Below are 22,853 nucleotides of genomic sequence, written 5' to 3'. Positions count from 1 at the left end.
CAGTGCTGTCCGGACAGGGGGTCAGGGATCATGCAGCCTCATAGGACAGTCAAAGAAAATTGAAAATTCCTCCTACAAGATTAACCAGTGCTTGGCCAGACACTGATAGAAGTCACAAGACTGCTATATGCTGCTGATGAGAAAAGGTATTTAGCAGTTTACATTACTAAAATAATTACATTTCCATGATCTGTGTAATGTGGGAGACCAGATATAATGAATGCAGGGTCACTTTAAGTACTGGTGTGCAAGGGATTACAGGAAGAAGACATCAACAGAGACTGATAATTCTGCCACTGTATGCAAAATTACATCCATAACTAGAATAAATGGTGTTTTTTTTATATCTGCTTTATACATTTAAATATGTGTTGCATATGCAGTAGATGTTGTGCAAGAGTTTATGGAACACAAGCAACTGAAATGTTTTGTGTTAAAGAGATTATTATATGTATTACTATTTTTTGTCCATGAACCAGGATTTCACTCATTTGGCCGAGGCCCACAAATTTAACAATAAAGTCACAGCAAATATTGTTTTAACAAAACTCCCATGGTCTGCATAGGGAGATGTAATTGCCACTAGAACAAGTGCTGATAAGCTGTAGGCAAAACGGTGCTTTGGCCCTTGCATTTTCATATACATATATATAGTGGCCATACACAGCCTGACTCTGATGGCCCAGTTTGACAACCAAACCATGTGCATGCAGTGGATTCCCAAGCACTAATAGAAAGCCAAGGGTCAGAATTTCTTCTGAGGTGCTTGTTATCATGCAAAGAGATTTTCTCACTTGCTGGGAAATCTCTACTGTACAGACAGGGAAAGGTAGTACTTAAAGCAGAGTCCCAGCCGTTTTTGTGTTTTAAAATTCAGCGGCTACATAAACTGTAGCTGCTGACTTTTAATAAACACACACTTACCTGTCCTAGGGTCCAGCAATGTTCTCACCCGCGCCGTCCCTTCTCCCCTTCTCTACTTCATGGCGCCGGCATCTTAACTGTGGGCACCAGGCTGTGACAGCTTGTGGCTTCACAGCTGGGTGGCCACTGCGTATGCGCAAGTCACACTGCGCCTCCCACTGGCACTCCACTTTAATGGCATTGTAAAAAGGGAAGGAAGTGTGTAAACCAATAATATAGTTTTTGCCTAACTTCACAAATGCACTTCTGGAAGAATGGTCAAACATTCCCATAGACACACTCCTAAACCTTGTGGAAAGCCTTCCCAGAAGAGTTGAAGCTGTTATAGCTGCAAATGGTGGTCCAACTGCATATTGAACCCTATGGACTAAGACTGGGATGCCATTAAACTTCATGTGTGTGGAAAGGCAGGCGTCAGGCAGGCATAGAGAGAGAGAGAGAGAGTATATCTTCTTTTTCTTCCAGCACTTGTCAGAGCTGTCTGCATTAATTTCAGCTAAAGAGAGTAGTGGCACAGCCACCTACTTCTGGGTAGTGAGCTGGAGTATATATAATCTTCTCATGATTGAAAGGTACCCCAAGAAGGTAGTTTTCATTTTTTAAGCTTCTAAGTTATCTTACCTTACTGCTACAGCTTTGATTTTTTTTTTATTAATTCTACCACCCACTTCGGGCTTATAGTACCCACCTTCCCAATTTCATATACAAAACATGTAATTAGGTGTGTTATTACCACACTTCTGTAGCTAGGTGATGGATTACAGAAATCTAAAATTATTACTAGTATTATGGTATTATTAATAGTTACCAAGTATTACTTTTCATTAATTTTTCATCCATTTTCTGTGATACTGCATGCTTTGTAAACCCAACCTAGTGTGTCAGAAGGGCTGAAGTTCTGATGGAGATCAAGCCAAAGAACAAGGGACCCATCATAGCCAGTGGCTCCTATGAGGGTAGCGCTACACCTTTAACACTTTTATATTAATTTTCTTTATTGTTTTTCAGTCCAAATTAAAGAGTTTGTAAAGGTTCAAATTAAAATAATTTTTTTATTATTATTAATAATAATAATAATGATAAAAATAATATCATTTTTACCTGCTCTGTACAATGGTTTTACACAGTGCAGTCCCAATCCTCCTCTTCTCAGGTCCCCTCTAAGCACTCCTGGTCCTCCCTCCATGCAAGCTCGCTTCTGAGCTGCCTCTGCTTACTATGAGACACACAGAGCACAGCTCGGCCACGCCCCCCTCTCCCTACTCACTGGCTGTGATTGACAGCAGCGTGAGCCAATGGCTCCTGCTGCTGTGTCTGTCAATGAGGAGGGAGAGACTCGGGAGAGCTTCTGCTCTCATTTACATTGCTGGATCAGAATCAGGCTCAGGTGAGTATAAGGAAGGGGGGCCGAGGGGGGAGTTGCACACTGAAAGTTTTTACCTTCATGCATAGAATGCTTGAAGGTAAAATACCTTCAACCTTTAGTACCACTTTAGGTATTACTTTTCCCCCTAGCAAGTCTTGTACTCCATCACACAGACTAAGGAAAAGTATTATTATTATTGTTCATGATTTATATAGCGCCAAAAGTTTGCACAGCGCTTTACAAAATTAAGGTAGACATTACAGTTACAATACAATTAGGTACAAGAAGAAACAGAGGGCCCTGCCCGTTAGAGCTTACAATCTAGGAGGAAGGGTCAAAATATTTCATATTTCTGACAACATTAATGAATGCTGTCAATCTTTTTTCCAACAGAATGTCCTGGCGGATCTGTTCAGCCTTGTAGTGGTCATGGTGTCTGCTTGGAAGGACTGAATGGCAATGGGACTTGCATATGTAATGTAAGCACTTCTGTGATATTACCTTGCAAATAATTATCATAAATGCATTTTTATACCTTTACGTATATTTACTTTACCTTTCTGGATAAAAATCTTTGAATACGTTTTCATTATTTACAAGCTGAATTTTCCAAATCAGATTACAGCACCAGGACTATAAGTATAAGCATGCAAACAAGTGGCCGAGTTTGCATAAAGAAGTGGGTTCGTGTTTAGGATGGGATTCTGGAAAGGTTAGCCTGAGGCTTATTAATAGGGTTACAGTTCTAGAGAGGGATAGTGTTAGAGGTTGGACTAGTGAGAATAGAGAGTCTGTGTTAGGGTTACATGGAGGGTTAGTCTGAGATTAAGTGTTTCAAAGGTTAGTATTAGGGCTACAGGAAGGGATACTATAATGGTTAGTGTTAGGGCTACATGAAGTGTTAGCTTTCACACTTACCCCTAATGCAGGTGGTTAAGCACTGTAGCTAGCTTGTGTTCTTCACCTATAGCAGCCCCCTTTCTCATAGGGCAAGCAGGTCTACCAATACTTGGTTGCCCCCAGGACTTATACACAATGCTATAGTACCTACCTTGCTGGGGCCAGCACAAACTGAGAACAGCAAACAGGTACTTGCAGTTGGAAGACTGAGTGATTCAATGACAGTCCAGGTACAAGGCAGGCAAGGTTCAGAGTAGTCAGGGTGCAATCCATAGTCAAAATGCAGAGAATAGTCAATATTTGATCCAAGGTCATAAACAGGGGAATCCAAACAGCAGAGCAGGACAGACAGACAGGGAGCTTGAGCATGTATTACACATGCTCCCACAAGCATAAGACTGCAGGCTTGGCTGGCTTAAAACAGGTTTGGTCTCCATCCAAAGACTGGCCACATCAATCACCTTCCAGGTTGACAGACAGGGGGAATGTATCACAGCCAAAACCAGGATGCTGGAATGAGACCAGCAGCTGTGATAGATCAGGACCGCTAGACACTCCTGACATTAGTATGAGGGTTCGTGTTAAGGTTACAGAAAGGATTAGAAATGTATTTGCCAAGAAAAATGGTGACATGTCCAATACCTATTTTACCCGCTTTATGGTTGTTTATTTAGCTCTCCGCTGAAGGGTTAGTAAGTTATCACCTAACACGATTTAACCACTTTCCGCCCACCCACAGTAGTTGTACTGTGAGTGGGTGACAACTGCAGGCCAGGCAACGTATTGGTATGTTGCAACCTTTCTTCTGGGTGTGGGGCGTGCATGGGAGCACCCCCCTGCCAACCTGTGCTGTGATTGGATACAGCACAAGTTTGGCAGCTGATTTCAGCCAATAATTTTGGCTGAAGTCAGCTGATTGGCTGTTGCCTATCACACACAGAGTTCTGTGTTTACAAAAACACAGAACTCTATGTACAGAACAATGATCCGTCTGTTCTTCTCCCTGCAAACCAGGGAGAAAAACAGACAGTGACGTAAAAGCAACACATATTACACAAATTACACATTGTTGAACACACAGTTGACCCCTTAATTGTCCCTAGATGTTAACCCCTTCCAAGCCAGTGTCAATAGTACAGTGTCAGTGTACAGTATTACCACTAATCAATGTATTAGTGTAACTAGCGATGTCCGTGTTAGTGACCCGCCCAGATAGCGTCTCTTAGCACCAGTTTGCTCACCATCCTGTCACAGTCACACTACAAGTCGTGATCACTGCTTTTACAGTATAGGGTGTAAATTCCAGTATATATACCATGATTTGTAGACACTTTAACTTTCACACAAACCAATTATTAAACTCATATTGGGATTTTTTTTTACCAAAAACATGTAGCAGAGTACATTTTGGCCTAAATTTATGAAGAAATTTGATCTTTTCATTTTTGTTATTGGATATGTTTTAAAAACAGAAAGTAGAAAATATATTTTTCCCCACATTTTTGGTATTTTTTTGTTTATATCACAAAAAATTAATTAACCACTTGCCCTCCTGAGGATTTACCCCCCTTCCTGACCAGGCCATTTTTTACGCTACGACATGCAATGCTGCACCCAAATGAAATTTTCGTCCTTTTTTTCCCATGAATTGAGCTTTCTTTCAGTGGTATTTGATCGCCTGTGCGTTTTTTATTTTTTGCGCTATAATAAAAACACAGACAATTCTGAGAAAAAAAACTATATTTTTGACTTTTTGCTATTAAACATGTCCAGCAAAAAAAAATAAAAAAAGCAAATTTCATCATAAATTTAGGCCAAAATGTATTCTGCGACATGTCTTTGCTAAAAAAAAAATCCCAATACGTGTAAATTCATTGGTTTACATGAAAGTTATAGCATTTACAAATGGCGGTATAGATACTGGAATTTTTTTTTCTACTAGTAATGGTGGTAATCAGAGACTTATAGCGGGATTGTGGCAGACATTCTGACACTGGGGGGAACTGACTTGGTGTCACTGACATCCCCAGTGACACCAATACAGTGATCAGTGCTAAAACAAATGCACTGACACTGTACTAATGGTCCTGGTCATCACAGTGCTTGTGGAGCTAGTTTTGACTACTAGTTGTATGCGATTTTTCTACTTTCTCTAAAAACATTAAAAACGTAGAGGCCAGGGGGCAGCTGTGGGCCCAAAAGTTTGACTCTCCAAACCTCCGGAAGTGTTCATTTCCTGATAGTATTATGGCAATGATAACTCTACTTAGCAAGCTCAGGGTGTATTTTAGTGCTGACACTTTGCACAATCACAGCTTGCACAGCTTTCCACTTAAGGTTAGTAAACTGAGGACTGCAGTTGCAGTCTTTCCTAGGAAATTCTTGAAAACAGACCTTCCCACCGAAGTGCTTGACATGGAAGAGTTCCTGTTTTGTATTGCACTACACAAGTACTGTATATTTAGGCTAGCCATACATAGTAAAGTATATGTGAACCCTTACCTTGAAAAGCAACCCATTCAGTTTAATATAAAAATGCAAGGCAAAACATATGTGTATGTATATAAAAAAAAATTAGAAATACCTTTTTTAATAAGTGATCACATGACCTCTGTTCTCGTCATAAAGGGCTTTGAGAGGTGGGAATGGTGACTGCAGGGGGTGTGTCAGCAGAAGGCAGAGAAACAGCTATACACCGACCCTTTCAGCTGTGTTGGGGGTGGGGCAAAAAACTGACTATACTGGGATGGATGTGTTATCATGCTCAGTGTGGTCAGTTTTAAACAGGAAAGCAGAGCGACTGGCAGGATCACCAGGTATTTCTCACAAAGGTTGCATTGCAAAGAGAACTGGATACTTTTTAACACAAGTACATGGTACCAAAGACACATATCAAGAATATGAAATGTTGGGGTAACATACAATTTATTATTTGTCTTGTTCAGCCCCCATGGCTTGAACAAGAGAAATCAGTAGATTCCCCATCCACACTATGCAGTGTGGATGGAGAAATCTCCCTCAACAGCTAATGTATTCTGACAGCCGCTGCTTCTGCAGCTGTCAGAATACCAAAACAGTGTCTGCATCTGATTGGCTGCAGTCTTTTTTTGCCTGGCTCCTTCAATCTTCAGATTACAGTTTGTCGAGCCAGGTGGCACTTACAGCTTGGATTTCAGCTGATTTATCAGGCATCAGATGAAAGTAAAGTTGTGTCTGGCCAGCATTAGTCACTGTATTCTTTGACAGAAAATAGCCCTGACCCTTTTTTTAACTCAGACAGTGACTTTCTCAAGAGATTTAGATGTTCTCTGCATTGTAGAGTACAGCTGCATCCAGTAATTTCCTTGTTCAGGAGGCTGTGTGCAGCAGTTGTAACTCCATGAAGAAAATTCTTCACAGGAGTTATGCAGGCCATAGATGGGTCGAAAATCGGCCGATTTTTTGGCCGAAAATAAAATCGGCCGATTTTCGGATCGTTAGTGGGCTAAATGTTCGGCCATTTTTTGGTATTTTGGCAGATTTCTTTTATTGATAAAGTTGGAAAAAAATCGGCCGATTTTCGCGGCAATGATGGGCAAATCGGCCGATATTTTACCGATAAAAAAATCTGCGCATGAGCAGTGACCTGCAAGAGGAAGACAAAAAGAAGAAGAAAAAAGAAGAAGATGATGAAGAGGAAGAAGAAGAAGAGGAAGAAGAAGAAGAGGATGAAGAAGAAGAAGAGGATGAAGAAGAAGAGGATGAAGAAGGATGAAGAAGAGGATGAAGAAGGATGAGGAAGAGGAAGAGGAAGATGAAGAGGAAGATGAAGAAGAGGAGGATGAAGATGAAGAAGAAGAGGATGAAGATGAAGAAGATGAAGAAGAGGATGAAGAAGAAGAAGAGGATGAAGAAAAAGAAGAGGATGAAGAAAAAGAAGAGGATGAAGAAGAAGAAGAGGATGAAGAAGAGGATGAAGAAGAAGAGGATGAAGAAGAAGAGAAATTCCAGTCCGGCAAAAAGTGTCCCTGCAGAGAGCTCCGCTATTTCTTCTGACAGTTCCTTGACATTTATAGCGGTTGCAACAATGTATTTATTTGTTTCCGAATAAAAACATCTGTATCCTAAATGGATACAAATAGATACATTGTTGCAACCGCTATAAATGTCAAGGAACTGTCAGAAGAAATAGCGGAGCTCTCTGCAGGGAGTCTTTTTGCCAGCTGCAGACGGGATGAAAATCGGGCGATTTTTTTTTTTTTTACCATTGCTGGTAACGTCGGCCTCTTGAACGACCGATTTTTCGTTTTTTTAAAAGAAAAATCAGCCGATTTTCGACCCGTCTATGGCCGGCCTTAGTGTCCCTTCTCGTGGTGGACAGTAGTGTGTGTATCTTTAACCATTTCCATACAGGGCACTTTTACCCCCTTCCTGCCCAGGCCAATTTTCAGGTTTCAGCGTTCGCACACTTTGGATGACAATTGCACAGTCATATACCCAAACTAAAATTTTATCATTTTGTTCACACAACTAGAGCTTTCTTTTCATGGTATTTAATCACCACTGTGGTTTTTATGTTTTGCTAAATTAACAAAAAAAAGATCAAAAGTTTTGAAAAAAAAACATGTTTCTTTGTTTCTGTTATAAAAGTTTACAAATAAATAATTGTTCTTCATAAATTTAGGCCAAGATGTATTCTACTACATGTCTTTGGTGAAAGTAAACCAGATCAGTGTTTATTATTTAGACTGTAGGAAAGTTATAGAGTTCACAAACTATGGAATATATCTGAAAATTGATCAATCCTGAAGTACTGATGGCTAATCTAATTAATTGAGGCCTAAAAATGTCAGAACAGTACAAATATCCCCCAAATGACCCCTTTTTACAAAGTAGACCGTCCAACATATTTCATTAGAGACATGGTGAGTTTTTTTTTTTTTAAAAATTGATTACTTTTTGTTCTCTTTTTTTTTTTTAAGATTTTTTTTCATATTACACTATGACCAAAGTAGTATAATGTTACCATAGTAACATTGTACTACTTTGGGGAAGTGATCAGAATTTTTTTTTTTTTTTTTGCACAATTTGATTGCTTATAGCAAATAATTTCTTTGCTATAAGCAAGCATTTAGCTGAATAAAATCAATTCATTCAGCTTTTTTTGTTGTGATTAGTTGTGATTGGCCAGATGGGCTGTGACTGGCCCAGTCTGTGCATGTGATCACTGTGATCATTCACAGCTAGACACACTTGTATACAATGGATGGCTTCCTTTCATGCCATTCATTGTATACAACTGTCATGTGACCTGCTGTGATTGGTCACAGCAGTTCACATGGTACTGGCAACAGGGTCGGTGCACAGATCTGTCATCGGCCATGTCCGAGGTACACAGCCAGTGACAGATCTCGCCACAGCGCGGCCCTGCAGGCACGTGCAAAGTGCAATCCAGGAAGGACGTCGTATGACACCCTCCCAGAGGGACGAGAAGTTCGCCTGGCCATCATTTTACTATAGACCGGGCGGGAAGTGGTTAAATGTTAGTGGTCAATGGTGTGTGCCCTTTTAAATGTAAGTTGTCAGTGGTGTGTACCCCTTTAAATGTTTAGGATGAGTGGTGAGTGCTCCATAACTGTTTGTGATGGTGTTTTTCTTTTCCCCATACCATTGTACCCCCTTTCTCCTTAGTTTTCCCTATTCGTGGTAAGTGGGCCCCTTTCAGTGGTGGTCAGTGGGACCAGTGTTACACACAGAAAAGCAATTGGTGGCAGAGGCAGAATTTGAAAATGTGTTTACATAATTTGTTTACATTTATAATCACTGGGACTGGATCACAGCAATCACAAGGCACAGAGCCACTCTGACTGGCTTTTTGCATTTCTCCCGTGCTCTGCCCTACTCAATGACCAGCGCAGGCTTAAAATAGGTTACTATCTTTCTTACACAGGACAGGATGCTCGTCAGCATAGGTGTTGGGGGGGGGGGGGCTCATTTTTAAGACTAGTTAGGTTTAACGTGGAGTTCTACTTTAATTTGTATCACTGATGAGGTATGTATTTTCCGTTTTGTTTTAAGTACCAGTATATTCTAACTGCAGTAGTTTTAAAGTAAAGTTAAATAAATATGATATGATTTTTATTCATGTTTGCATTCATTGATTTACAGGAAGGATTCGCTGGTTTCACGTGCAATGAATGTGCAGATACATTGCTATATGGAGCAAATTGTAACAATGGTAAGTTAGCAAGAGGTATATTACACAAAATATGACATGGGAATGATGACGAAGTAAAGCACAGGTTTCTTCCATAGATGCAGAAGGGTACATACAGGGGTTTTCTGCTTACGTCACAAACTTTAATACCATATTAGATATAATAAATAAATACAGCCAATGAAAATTCCTTTCTTTGCAATAATATCAACTTAAATCAACTGTACTGTTTTGTTCCTTGGAAAAGTCACTTAGGCTACTTTCACATTGAGGAGTTGTTCAAGTGTTTGTGCGTTAAAAGAAACTCCTGAAAAGCTCAAGAAAACCGCTTCCCTATGTATATGAATGTATATCTTTGTATGTTTTCACACTGAGGCGTTACACTTGCAGTGTGGTATAAAAACTCCTGCTTGCTGCATCTTTGGGGCATGTTTGGGGAGTTAAAAAAACAAAACAAAAAAAAAAACCTAAAACGCCTCTTCCCATTTAAATCAATGGAAAATGCCTCTGAGAAGCGTTTTTGGTGCAGTTTTAAGTCACACGCAGGGGTGGACTGGCCATTTGGAAACGGCCCGGGGTCAGTAGGGGGCCCCATGAGATGCCCCTGGTACCTTTTTCATAGGCTTTTTTGAGTTTGTGCAAGGACACAGGGGTCCCATGATCCCCTATTGCCCCACAGGGGCCCCATGAGTTGTCAGTCCACCCCTGGTCACATGTCCTTTAAAAAAGATGGTAAAGACACGGTAAAAATGCCTATGCATTTTTGTGGCGGTTCAATGTGATCAATTAGATAGGCATGCATAGTTAGGACAGACAGCTTGAAGGTATCCGCAAGAAAAATGCCAGAAACCTGGAGGCATGGCACGGCTTCATGTTGTATGGCTTGCAGTGTGACAGTAAAATAAGCGCCAGCATTGGTACCAGTGGCAGTAATAGCCTCCTCTGACATGTCCATTAAGATCTAACAGAAATAGTCACTTTAAAAGTTGCAGTGGATGATCAGATAAGGCAGGCATTTCCTAATTACAGTTGGAGGCATCCTATGAAACTAAACCAGCCTGCTGATAACTGGGGTGTTCTCACACACCTACACTGGTGGCCAAAATTGTGGATACACCTTACATTTTTACAAACTTTTTCAGTTTAAAGTACTTTTTATATAAAAATCTCTAAAAATGTCATAGCACAATTATTGATGGGATCAACTTTGGTTCCAAGACCTCTTTGATGTATCGCTCTGCATTAATAATGTCATCAATAACCTGCATTCGTCCAACACCATACCAAGACTTGCAGTTCCATATCATGACGCTTTGAGGGTGTTTCATTGTTGCCGTCATGCACTCAGGAAGGCATTCTTCGCCTGACCTTCTTCGCACGTATCGAACACCATCGCTTCCGAAAATAGAAATTCGTGTTTCATCCTTCAAATTATTTTTTTCCAATCTTCTGTTATCCAATTTTGATGTTCCTTGGCCCATTCGACTCTTTTCTTTCTTTGTTGGCAGTTCAAAAATGTTTTTTTCTTGGCATTCAAGCTCTTAATCCAGCAGCAACAAGTCAACTTCTTACTGTTCAGTCACACACTGACAGTCCTCCATCTGCCAACACCTTGTTGATATCCTTGAGAGAGGATTTCTATTCTGCAAAGCAAGTCTTGCAATTCTTTTGTCAGTTTTGGGTGTTGTGGCTTTTTTCCTTCCTCTGCCTTGCTGTGTTTCAATACTTTTGGTGTTCGTAAATCGTGCACACCAATTTTGACCAATTTTCCTGGCAATTTCGCAAAAACTATAACCTTGATTTCTTAATGTTATTGCTGTTGCTCTTTCTTTGGTGATCAGTCCGACCTTTTAATTGATGGCATCATTCATTTCTACAAATATAGTTATTTAAGTACATTTTAGGTCAAAACAGCACAATATTATTTTAATTTATTTAATTATTGTAATATAATTTTAAAAATACATAAAATGGAAAATAGTTTCCTAAGCTCTATATAAAATTGCAGGCATTGCAACTAGAATCTCTGTTATGCAACATAATGCTTTATTCTGACCAAATACTATAACTTATACACAATAACATACAAGCAAAAATTAGCAAAATTTCCTCACATTTTCACCAGCTAGCTTTCTGTCAATAATTTTCAGTAAATATGCTCAAATTTACTCAAAACTTGTACTGTATGTTGTCAAAAATATTTTGTTTACCATTTGCATAGAATAGCTAATGTCTAGAAGGAAAAAATAAGGGAGTAAGTAAAGATATCAACCAAAACTGACAAAATCAGAAAGTATATCCACAATTTTGGCCACCAGTGTAAGATTGCTTCCAACTTTCTACAACCAGCCTATTGATCCCTACAGAAACCAGTCACTTGAAAGTTGCAATGGATGATCAGATAAAGGTGTAATCAATTGCAATTGGGGGGCAGCTTGTCAATAATGGGGTGACAAGGAATACCCCTACAGCACCCTTCATCCGATTTCCAATGTTCAGCTTTGCAACATGTGTGGCAGCCATCCAGCAGGAAAGGCACACTCTGCAATAGAGAGACAAGTGACACTGAATAATGGAGGAATGTTCAGTGTACAGTGGCAGCACTGACATATGGTATTGGCACCACACAAGACCAGTTGACAGCCTGGAGCACTTTCCTAAAATTTCTCCCCAGATCCACATACTACTGATCTGTCCATAGACAGAGCTGACAAGAGTCTGACCAACAATCAAAGAAACCGTGATCAACCAGTGCAGAACAGGTCAGCATCAGGAGCCACTGGCAGAGCCCAGGATACCATGCCCACCTCGACCGGGCCTCTTGTGTCTGGTGTCCTGTCCATGGGGTTGCAGAAAATGACCCAAAGTCTCTTGGGGGTTTATTGTTGACTTCTTATTTATTTATTTATTTATTACAGGTACTTCTATAGCACCGTCAATTTACTTATATATTAGATTTACATCAGTCCCTAACCCTCAAGAAGCATACAATCCTAGCTCCCTACCTCACATTCATACATACACATACAAGCCCAATTTAGAGAGGATCCAGTTAACCTACCAGCATGTCCTTGGAGTGTGGGAGGAAACCAGAGTCCCGGAGGAAACCCATGCAGGCACAGGGAGAACATGCAAACTCCAGGCTTAGCATAGAGAGGCAGGGGCCAGTAATGGGGATAGGTAGGAGCCAGTCTTGGAAAAGGCACAACTTTGGATTGCTCCAGGCTGTACAGGAGCCAGGACTATAGTTCAGAGTCGGGTGCTGGGGCGCAAAGCATTAATATTCGTATTATTATACAGGATTTATATAGCATGTTCCAAAATCCGGCACACTGCTGTCACCTTGCATTAATCAATACTGAAATAAATGAAAATAATCGAGCACTGGGTAGATGATAAAAAGCTGCTAGCATATGCAGGTAAACCTCAAGAACCCATAAAACAGAATAAAAAATATATAAAAATATGCAGCGCTGATATGACTAAAACATACAATCGTCAATACTAGAAACTAAAATTAAATAAAATAACATAAAATAAAAAGTGCTGAATGTCAATGAGGTGGAATATTAAGTGACACATGCAATAACGTCCTTAAACTTGTGGTAAAGAGTGTCTGTGGCTCCTGTGATAGTAGGAATGGATAAACATTGCACTAACCAGATAGCGAAAATTATTGCTCATGGAGTATAAAAGACCTGCTCCTGGTTCTCTGGATGTGGAACACTGTAAGGGATTGATGTCATCGGCGCTGCAACCACCAGGTGTCATCCATCCGAATTGAGTATCCATCTTCCAGAAATGCCAATATCAGCCACCAGGGAGGCCATGCACAATGCCAAGCCATAGGTCTGCAGGTGTCACCTTCAAAAAGCGGGCTCCCAAGGAAAAAAGAGCCCAAGAGAAAGCCTCCAATAGTGTAATATGTATTTATTATTCAAAAATGACAGCATAAGAAGGATGACTCAGACTTACATAGAATTCCAATATGGCCACCGGCCGTCCAAATGGCCATGCGGTGTGTACACAGTGGTTAGGGGCACCTCCCTAACGTGTTTTGTGTTCAAACACTTTTTCTGGTTAGTGCAATGTTTATCCATTCCTACTATCACAGGAGCCACAGTCACTCTTTACCACGAGTTTAAGGACTTTATTGCACGTGTCACTTTAAATATTCCACCTCATTGGCATTCAGCACTTTTTATTTTGTTATTTTATTTAATTTTAGTTTCTAGTATTGATGATTGTATGTTTTAGCCATATCAGCGCTGCATATTATTTATATATATTTTTTATTCTGCATTAATCAATACTGCTCGCGACATTGCCGGCAACATTTGTTTACTGGGGACAGATCCTTTAAATTGTAGACTGTGCCCGTCAAAGAGGGACAAATGGCAACTATAACTCAGTTAAAAGTTCCAGTTTACTAATCTGCATGAGTTATTGTATGTGGTTTTTATTTGATTCCATCATAATTTTCACATGAAAGTCTTCAATGCACAATCATACTGTAGATATTACATAGATTTGCAATGTTTTTTTTAAATGTATGAAATTGTTTTAAGTGTAGGTCCAACAAGAACTTTATTTTTGATAGAATAGGGAGATTTTAGAACTCCTCTTGGGAATTTTCCCCTCACTTTCGCCAGTTTTACTACAGAGGAATTGAGGAAAGCTATCCAATGGCAACACAAACATCAAAAAAAATATTTATTTTTTCGTAGAGCAGGGAAAAGTTAGAACACCTGTCAGCTTTTAATAGCTGTCCGTATTTCTGTTGCTGATTTGATCTCACTTGAAAAACTGTTCAGCAGGACAGGCAATGAAGGAAAATTTCTCTAACAGTCTCAGATAGCAGGGACCAAGTGATAGCAGTTCTAAACCTCTGGACATGCAGTGCGTATATTCACAAAAAAAAGATCTCCTTATTATGTGACACTTAGAAACCATCAGTTACTGTTGGTCTGAAGGTAAAGGCAAAACTTTTTTTTTCCGTTTTGGATAGAGTGGAGAGATATTAGAACACCTATTAGGTTTTGATTGGTGTCTGTGCCCTAGTCAGGGAGATTCACCCTCTCCATTTGTCCTGTATACTGTTATCAGTGAAAGTAAAAGTAAAAAAAACCCACATTTTGGGTTGTCCCTAGAAAAGTAATGCAGGGGAAATTTTCCAAATTTAAATCCATCCAAAATGAAAAAAAAAATTTGCCTATCATTCTACTTTAAGGTATTTCAAATAGCAAGACCTGCACCTGTTGGGCTACAGTATATGTTCGAATCAAAGTTAGTTTGACTTGAACATCGGCCATTCGTGTGCTTGGTGAACACACAAATGGTAAGGGCGATCGGCGGGCTATTCGCCCGCCATACCCCACAATACACTGCGCCCTGACAGGTGCTTTGCTTTGGTCAATCACAGCACATGGTGATGTCAAAAGGATTGACCACGCCCCCCGTGACATCATAACCGTATTTATGAGCTGTCACTGTGCAGCTGTCAGATGGCGGGAGCCAGCGTCGAGAGCAGAGCATTTTTTTTGTATACTTTTCTTTTTATGGGTCAGTGGAAGTGGTGGCAATCATCGTGATTGATGTTGGAACTACTTCAAGGGAAATTTTAAAAAATTGTTTTTAATAAAAGACTTGTCAAAGACTTTCTACTGTCATTTTTTTACACTACACTTTTTTGTTTTGTGAATGAGTAGTGGTACCATGTACCCCATACTAATTCACATGGGGGGATGGGATCTAGGTGCCTCTTGTTAAAGGGGGCTTTCAGATTCCAATAAGCCCCCACCCACAGACCCCCATAACCACTGTCATGGTTGTGGGGAAGAGGCCCTTGTCCCCATCAGCATGGGGACATTGTGTTTGGGGGATCCCCCCTGCCCCAAAGCACCCCCCATGTTGAGGGCATGTGGTCTGGTATGGTTCAGTGGTATGCTTCATGAGGGGGGGTGCTCGCATACCCCCCCTTTCCTGACCTGCCAAGCTGCATGCTTGGATTGGTGTGGTATGGATTTTTTTGAGGGGACCACCGCACGCCCCTCAAAATCCATATCAGACCCAAAGGGCTTGGTATGGATGAGGGGGGAACCCCATGTCTTTTTTTATTTTTTAAATGCCGGTCAGTGCCGGCTATTCTTTTTACATTCAAGAAGATACCGTTTAGTGAATTGTCCCCTCTGTTCAAAGTTCGCGGTTGAACTTCCGTTATGTTTGAATGTTTGATCACAAACGATCAGGGGGTTGTTCGGCCCATCACTACTATATAAAGTGCATGTTTTAAAAAAAAAAAAAAGAATCTGCAATATGTTTTAACAATGCATTGCAGCGCACATGCACAACGCACATTAGCATGCGCAGGTTATATGCACTTTGACATTCACAATCACTGTTGGGAATAAGTATGAATTTGATTTTGCATCCCTTTGGACTTGTTGGGGGCTGCACTTGAGGCCCTATGTATTTACTAGGTTGACCACCACTAGGGTGGATGGCACTAGACATCCTGCAGCCATGAAATAAGATGGACTCTATCTGACTCCCTACAGCTTCTACACTGTGAGAAGCTTGCACTGTCCAGTGATATCAAAGTAAGAATTTACAGTACAGGAGACGAGCCTGTACAACTGTGCAAGACAATGTGAGGCTCGAGGTAAGCTTTAAAATTGCTCAATCAGCCTGCTGCAAATACTTTAAAGGATAGTGGCATCTTTATTCCAACATTATTCAATGTATCCCAGATCACTGCATCAATTATTAGTATGAAATTGAATACATCCGTTAACCATCATATAGCATTTACACTGCTTGCTCTACCCAGGGTCATCTTCATCTCAATGCATAAGCTAGGGAGGATGGGGAATTGGCATAGATAATTATAGCAGAGCATATAATGTTAGATAGTCCACCATTATTCCCCATGATTGTTCCCCATCCTTATCTTAAGGAAGAGGAAAGCCTGCTATGGTCCTTCAAAGGCTTTGAGATGAAGACTGCCTTTGCAATTTTATGCTGGCTATGGATGCAGAGATGTATGAGAGAGCTTTGTTTGATTTTTTGTTTTAGCACCCTCTCCAGTTAACTAGGGGGAGCTAGATAGTTATTTAGTTAGAGGCTGGATAGCAGCCTGGTATAGGTCAGCGTGGGATGAGTTGGGATGAGTCAGCCAGGTAACTTTAGATCAGGGTTGTGGGCTCTGCGGTTCAGTTTCCTGATACCTCCCACTGCACTAGAAGCTTGAGAAGTTTCTAGAAGGCAGTGGGTGGGGGTGAGGAGGGGCTGATCTGCATACTCATAGGGACTCGGACCAATCCTCAAGCAGGAGGCTTGGCATGTGGTCAGGACAGCCCTTAAGTATGAGAGACCCTGATCAGGAAGTGGTCAGTGTTGTGTGGAAGATGATGTGAGAAGGCTTGAGTGTGGAGCCTAGGACGGGGCCCAGGGAGTGGTCCACCTGCAGGCAGGAGCTGGGAAGGAGGATCTCTAAGCCTCAACCGTCACCTGAGAGAGAACATCCTGGGAAGCAGGGAAGAAGCAAGTGCAGCGTAATGCCTGAAGGCAGCCACCAACCCACAAGCTTACAGGAGAGGACTGATTGAGTAATCCGGACTCCCTGGGCCATATAATGGGAGAGGGCAGTCAGGTGACAAACCCAACTAGCAACTCATCTGGGGCTACTTTACCAAGTGGCAGTTTCGGGGTCCCCTTCCCTTGGATGAAGAGGAGGATTTGTCTGGGGTCTGTGGAGGTACAGCAGAAGGGCTGGAGAGCTCTTCAAGGAGAGACTTTGTGTATGGATTTGTACATAGTTGCTAAGGAAATTTGTTCTCATGTTCACAGTTCCTTGGGTATCCCATACACCCCTCAACCCCACCCAAATTCAATACCCCTTAATAAAATCACAAAAAACAAGCTCAAGGACTGTTTACTGTCTCCAGTGCAAGTGTGGAAAAAATGCATGTTGCCTGGCTGTGCAGAACTATAGTAGGACCCAAAATTTTGAGGATTCCTAAGGGGGCTAGACTTGCTTAAAGCTAAAAAAAAATGCTTCAATCCACCTTCCCATGGGTTCCAGTTAATGGATGTCTTATTTGGCCTGCACTAGATGAGGTCGCAGGATGGCAGTTATCCTGGCATATAAGCACTGTGCTGGAATATAAACTGGGGTGCACATGCAGAGGATGGCGAACAGGAAGGTAAGTATATGTTATTACAAAAGAGATTACATATCTTCTGTAATAAAGAGCTGCAATTTTTTTTTCAACTTTAGTTCCACTTTAAAGTGGAGTTCCACCCAAAAGTGGAAGCTCCACTTGTTTGCCTCCTCCCCCCCTCCACTGCCATATTTGGCACTTTTTGGGGGGGAGCGGTTATCTGGTTTTGACAGGTACCCGCTCCCACTTCTGGCTCAGTTCATCATGGTGAAGTGAGCCGGAAGTTTGCCCCCTGGAACAGGTAAGTGTGTATTTAATAAAAGTCAGCAGCTACAGTTTTTGTAGCTGCTGACTTTTAGTAAACACAAAAATGACTGGAACTCCGCTTTAATTTCTGGAAATTGGCAAGTAGCATGTTAGTAATCACAGTGGCATAGCCACGAAGTTCATAGCCCTGTATAAGCTACAAATCCAGTGATCTGTAGCCTACACAGGTCTTTGTCCAGGGGCTGAAAGGAGCAGTGGGGGAATGGAAGGAAGGTGAGTATATGCTTGGTAAATTAAAGTACAAAGGGCACTCAGTCAAACCGTGTCAAGTTAAAGCAGGACTTTTTGAGTTTAGATAATAAAAGAACAAATTTCAAGGAATGAAAACTGCATTTATTTTTTTACATACTCCCCTGATACATTTGTACACTTATCCCTTCTGAAAAGCTTCGGCATAGAAAGATTTATTAGCATGCCTGAACCATCCTAGGACAGCCTGTTTCACTTCGGCATCATTGTGTTCACTGTTCCCACAGAAAGGTTTGTGTTTCGTGCAATTTCAAGACAGGTTATGCATTGATTATCCAAGATCAGGCGTTCTATGCACGGAATGTTCACAGGAATGATTTCTGTGGGCTGGGAACTACCACGACCGGGATCGTCACTGACAGATGAACGGCTATTTTTGAAATGTTTACACTATTCAAATGTCTTAATGCAGCTGAGCGTCTCATCACCATACTGTGCTTGAAGTCTTCTGTAGATATCTGTGGGTTTTTACACCTTCGTTCACAAGAAACTTCATCACCAAACTCTGTTCCCAGCACGCACTAACTCTGCCATCTTGATTAATAGTCTTTGGACTGGCCCGCAACATATGCGCTGCCTATAAGTAATAGGACACACTTGGCACTTACTACTGTGTGTATTACCGCCATACTAACATTCCTTTTTATACCTGTAAAATCAGATGTCCGGGTTTGACTTGAACGCCCCTTCTCTTGCCCTGTACAGGCATGCAAAGTTTCAACTTTTGAGTACACCTGTCCCTTAACTGAACCGGATACTCTTGTTTCCTCCCTTACTCCAGACATGCTGGTAGGTTAATTGGCGCCTGTCCAAATTGGTCCTAGTACTGTATGTGTGTCTATAGGCATAAGACATAGGAGCCTTAGCTTGTATGCTCCTTGAAGACAGAGACTAATGTGAATGTACAATACACAAAACACTGTGTGTATCGTTGGCAGTATATAATGACCTGTAATAAATCCAGTTATTAAGGCAGTAGTAAAGGCTGAATGGGAAAAAAACACCTCCTTGCAAGTCAACGGCATAATGTGCTAGTATACACCGCATGTCAGCATTTTTTGAAAGACTTACCTTAAAGTGAAGCCCTCCACCAGTGTGCTGTCACTGCTGACAGTGCTTGCTTCTGAGCTTGCGGGCTAAAGCAGTTTAAATGGTCATGCCGCGATGAAGTCACTCTCACGCATGCACACAAGAGCCACAATCATGGCACTGTACTCTGAATGGACAGCATACTCAGTGTGTCATCCATTCAGAGCACAGTGCGCATGCACCAGTGATGTCACTGGCTGCAGAAATAGTGAATATCTCCTAAACAGTGCACATTTAGGAGCTATACCTTGTACCTACAGATAAGCGTTATTATATGTGCACATGTGCAGAGTGACTCCACACAATATGTCTTATCAGGAGATAAGAGGGGGACACTGGAAGAAGGGGAGGATCAGAGAAGCCAGGATCAAACAACCTTTTTACACAATGCAGAGGGTTATCCCCTTAGGTTGTACAATGAGCATAACAAGCATGTTTTATTGCATATACAGGCTGATTTTACTGTTGTGGGTTTAGTAACACTTTAAGTGTAATGTAAGCATGGCCCAAATATTTTTTTTTATTCCAGTTTGCCAGTGTAAACGCGGGGTTTGTAAAAATGGAATTACTGGTGATGGAAGCTGTATTTGTGAAGCCGGTTACATGGGTTCAACATGTGAGCTAGGTAAGCAGGTTTGTGTTGGACAGGCTCTGAAAAAAATGACTTGTATTAGTTGATGTCCTGTTGTTCATGTTTGTGCTCTGTCTCCTCTTAGAATCCTTATCCTGCAAAGCACTGAATTGTGGAGCAAACAGCCGCTGTGTACAGTCAGATGGAGGCCAAAAATGTGAATGTATGCCAGGCTACGGTAAACAAGACGGTGTCTGCAAACGTGAGTGCTTGGCACCCAGGTTCTTAAAAAATAACTAGTGTCTATTGTTGTATTCCTTAATTTCCCTTTTATGGATAGTTTGACTTTAAATACTATTGCATATGAAAGACAGATATTTGTTCTGTTATATAGCACCCCGATATGCTCATGCGCATCTTTAGGGTGTAGTTAGAGCGGAAGTGAGAGGATATATTTGTTCTAGGACATCAACAGCAATAAGGCCTAAAAGAGGTCATACCACTTGATGACTCTATCCAAAACTGAACAAAAACGTTTGGGTTGGATCTGGGCTTTAAAATGCTTCCCCCTTTATTCCAGGATGAGCCGTGTGCCTGAAATAATGTCTACCCTGTCTCATGCTCTCCATAGAGGGAACCACCTGGGGCAAAATTCTAACATTCCCTTACATTCTCCTTTGCTCAATATGGTGCAAAGAAGACAGGCTGGTTACAATCCACTAAGTTTTCCACCTAAGAGGACATATAGCACCTAGACTTTTAGGCCTCATGCACACAGAGCTTTAATAATGCCTCTTATACAGGCATTCAGTGTTTGTCTGTAAAAACACCCCAGTACTAGCCTAGGTGGCCTTGCACACGTAGGCGTTTACAGGAATAATTTAAGAGGAGTGTCTACACGTAGAGAAAAAATACATCAGAAGCGCAGTGTGAGAAGAGCTTTCGAGCAGAAAAAATGCACATAAATGCATCTAAATGTAGAGCTACCCCTATTGGAGCCGCTGATTAGGATAGGTCCTCCTTTCTTTACCTTGACCTTTTCCAAAAAAACCCTCAGCCCCTCTAAGACAGCAGGTTGAGTGTACAAATATACAATATTACAGGAAATTAATGAAGGTAATACTTAGCACCCAGTAGCAGCGCTATTTCAAAAAAAGCATGTACCAAACCAGGTAAAGGCAAACTTAATATATTGCCACCTGATATGGTTGGTAAATTGGTAAGAATAAAATGGATTTACAATAGTAATAACACAATTTAGCATACAAAGTGATTAACAGTAAGGACTAGTCCTAGGATGACATTTTGATGTCCAGATCAGCATAAACAATAGCAAGGCCGCCTCAAGTGTAGCAGTGAGCAGTAGTAAAGTTTAATCTGCTGAGTGCTGGAATTATACTGCCAGAGTGCATTTATGGTGGTGATGCTAATCCAAGGCTGACTGAGTATGCATTGTTCAAAAGAAAAGGAGGATGGCAGTAGAAGGGGGAAGAGGAACAAAGGGGCTTGCAGAATAATTATTACGGGAGGGGCAATCTTTTGAGATGTTCTTTTGCCAGCATTGGTGCACTTAACCTGCATGCAGTATAGCTACAGTATAAGTGTGGTATAGCCTCGGCACAGGTGCAAGGTAGATGTGTCTCAGGTATGGTAGAGGTTTGGAAAGTACGGTATAGGGTTTGTATAGGTTCAGTCTTGGTTTGGAATAAATACAGTGTAAGGTGCAGTATGGATTGGGCACATTTGGTGTCCTGCTCTGAGTGTCTCAGTCCCTGTTAGCAGTATCAGCAGTGGGAAAATAGCCCACTCACCAGTCCCTGGGCAGTTGCTGTAGAAGATAGCCTCCGGTGATCAGTGATGGAAAGCAGAGGGTGATTGGACACTCCAGGCTCCCTTCAGCAGCAGTTCAGGTGCTGTGATGTGGGCTGTGCTGCTCTGCTCCCAGGTGTCCTCATTCTCAGGCTCAGATCTGCTCTGGTATGGTCTCCTGCTGGCGGGTGAATATCTAGACAGAGATGCTCTCTCTCTAACTCCCTCAGTAAAAAGAGGAAGAACTTGCTGTTTTGGACTACATCTCCCAGGATTCCAAGCATCCTGCTTTGAAGTCTATGTGGTTTGTCTGGCTTAAGCTCTTCCCCTTCTGGCTAGAAGAAAAATGGTGTAGCATAACACCAGTATCTCAGTAGAGAGTGAAAGTAAACTGATTGTAAAGCGAGAAATGTCTCCTTCTCCATGTTTCTGTAGTCCAGCACCTGGCTACATAAACATGCATAAATGTTCTCCAATGGCCACAAAAAATTATAATTCTGGCCAGTAGAATGCATGTACACTTAAATGCCATATGCACATAAACATACAGAAGAAAACAAAAACCAATGGGACTTTACTGGTACAAAGAACGGACAACCTCATGTTAATGTATAAAACATGTTTATTGAAACACATCTTTTTATAAAAACAATACTTGGCTAGTTAGACATGATCACAGAATCATGTATTGTGGTAGCCATGTCCTCCAGAGGTCGACGCATTTCTCTTATTAGCTTCTTCAGGACCCCCCAAAAAATTGGAGGCAGAGGAATCCGATGCCCTGAACTGGTAGATGCATATGTATAAGCATATATATGTATGTGTGTGTGTATATATATATATATATATATATATATAGGATTAGTCATACAATTCTAATTTTGTAAAAATCTTAGAAAATCATTCTCCACAAACTCACATGCCAACATGACCGGTGATGTGGGGCAACAGCATCCACACAGTGGTAAATGATTCACGGTGAACATCCACACACTAGGCCCCCTCCCCTCATCTCCAATGAAAGATGAAACCCTGTAGACAGACCAACAAACCAAGTTCTACTATAAAGAGAAAAAGAAAAAAAGGGGGAAACTGGAGAGAAAGGGGGATAATAAAATCTTAAATATAGCTCACAATAAATGACTCGCTGACACAAGAAGCAGATAACGGATATATCCACATGCAAATGTCACCCTTATGCAATGCATCCTGTATATGTATTCTGCAAAGTAACCTAGATATAACCGTAAAAGTCAGTGG

General features: G+C 41.2%; 1 protein-coding gene across 1 annotated transcript in view; it reads left to right on the top strand.

Annotated features, from left to right (window-relative positions):
* The window catches only part of STAB1 (stabilin 1), a 317,318-nt gene that overhangs the window by 28,071 nt on the left and 266,394 nt on the right, over nucleotides 1-22,853 (top strand). Inside the window, exons 4-7 of the mRNA XM_089681924.1 lie at nucleotides 2,684-2,769; nucleotides 9,338-9,407; nucleotides 19,743-19,838; nucleotides 19,930-20,046. Of these exons, the coding sequence (XP_089538050.1) occupies nucleotides 2,684-2,769; nucleotides 9,338-9,407; nucleotides 19,743-19,838; nucleotides 19,930-20,046 (369 nt within the window). The remainder of the gene's footprint in view (nucleotides 1-2,683; nucleotides 2,770-9,337; nucleotides 9,408-19,742; nucleotides 19,839-19,929; nucleotides 20,047-22,853) is intronic.

This window comes from Staurois parvus, unplaced genomic scaffold (genome assembly GCF_062004578.1).
Source record: "Staurois parvus isolate SC_StPar_1 unplaced genomic scaffold, SC_StPar_1.0 ptg000282l, whole genome shotgun sequence".
Taxonomy (NCBI): Eukaryota; Metazoa; Chordata; class Amphibia; order Anura; family Ranidae; genus Staurois; species Staurois parvus.
The sequence above is the reverse complement of the archived record's forward strand: the minus strand, read 5'-3'. Positions and strand labels throughout refer to the sequence as shown.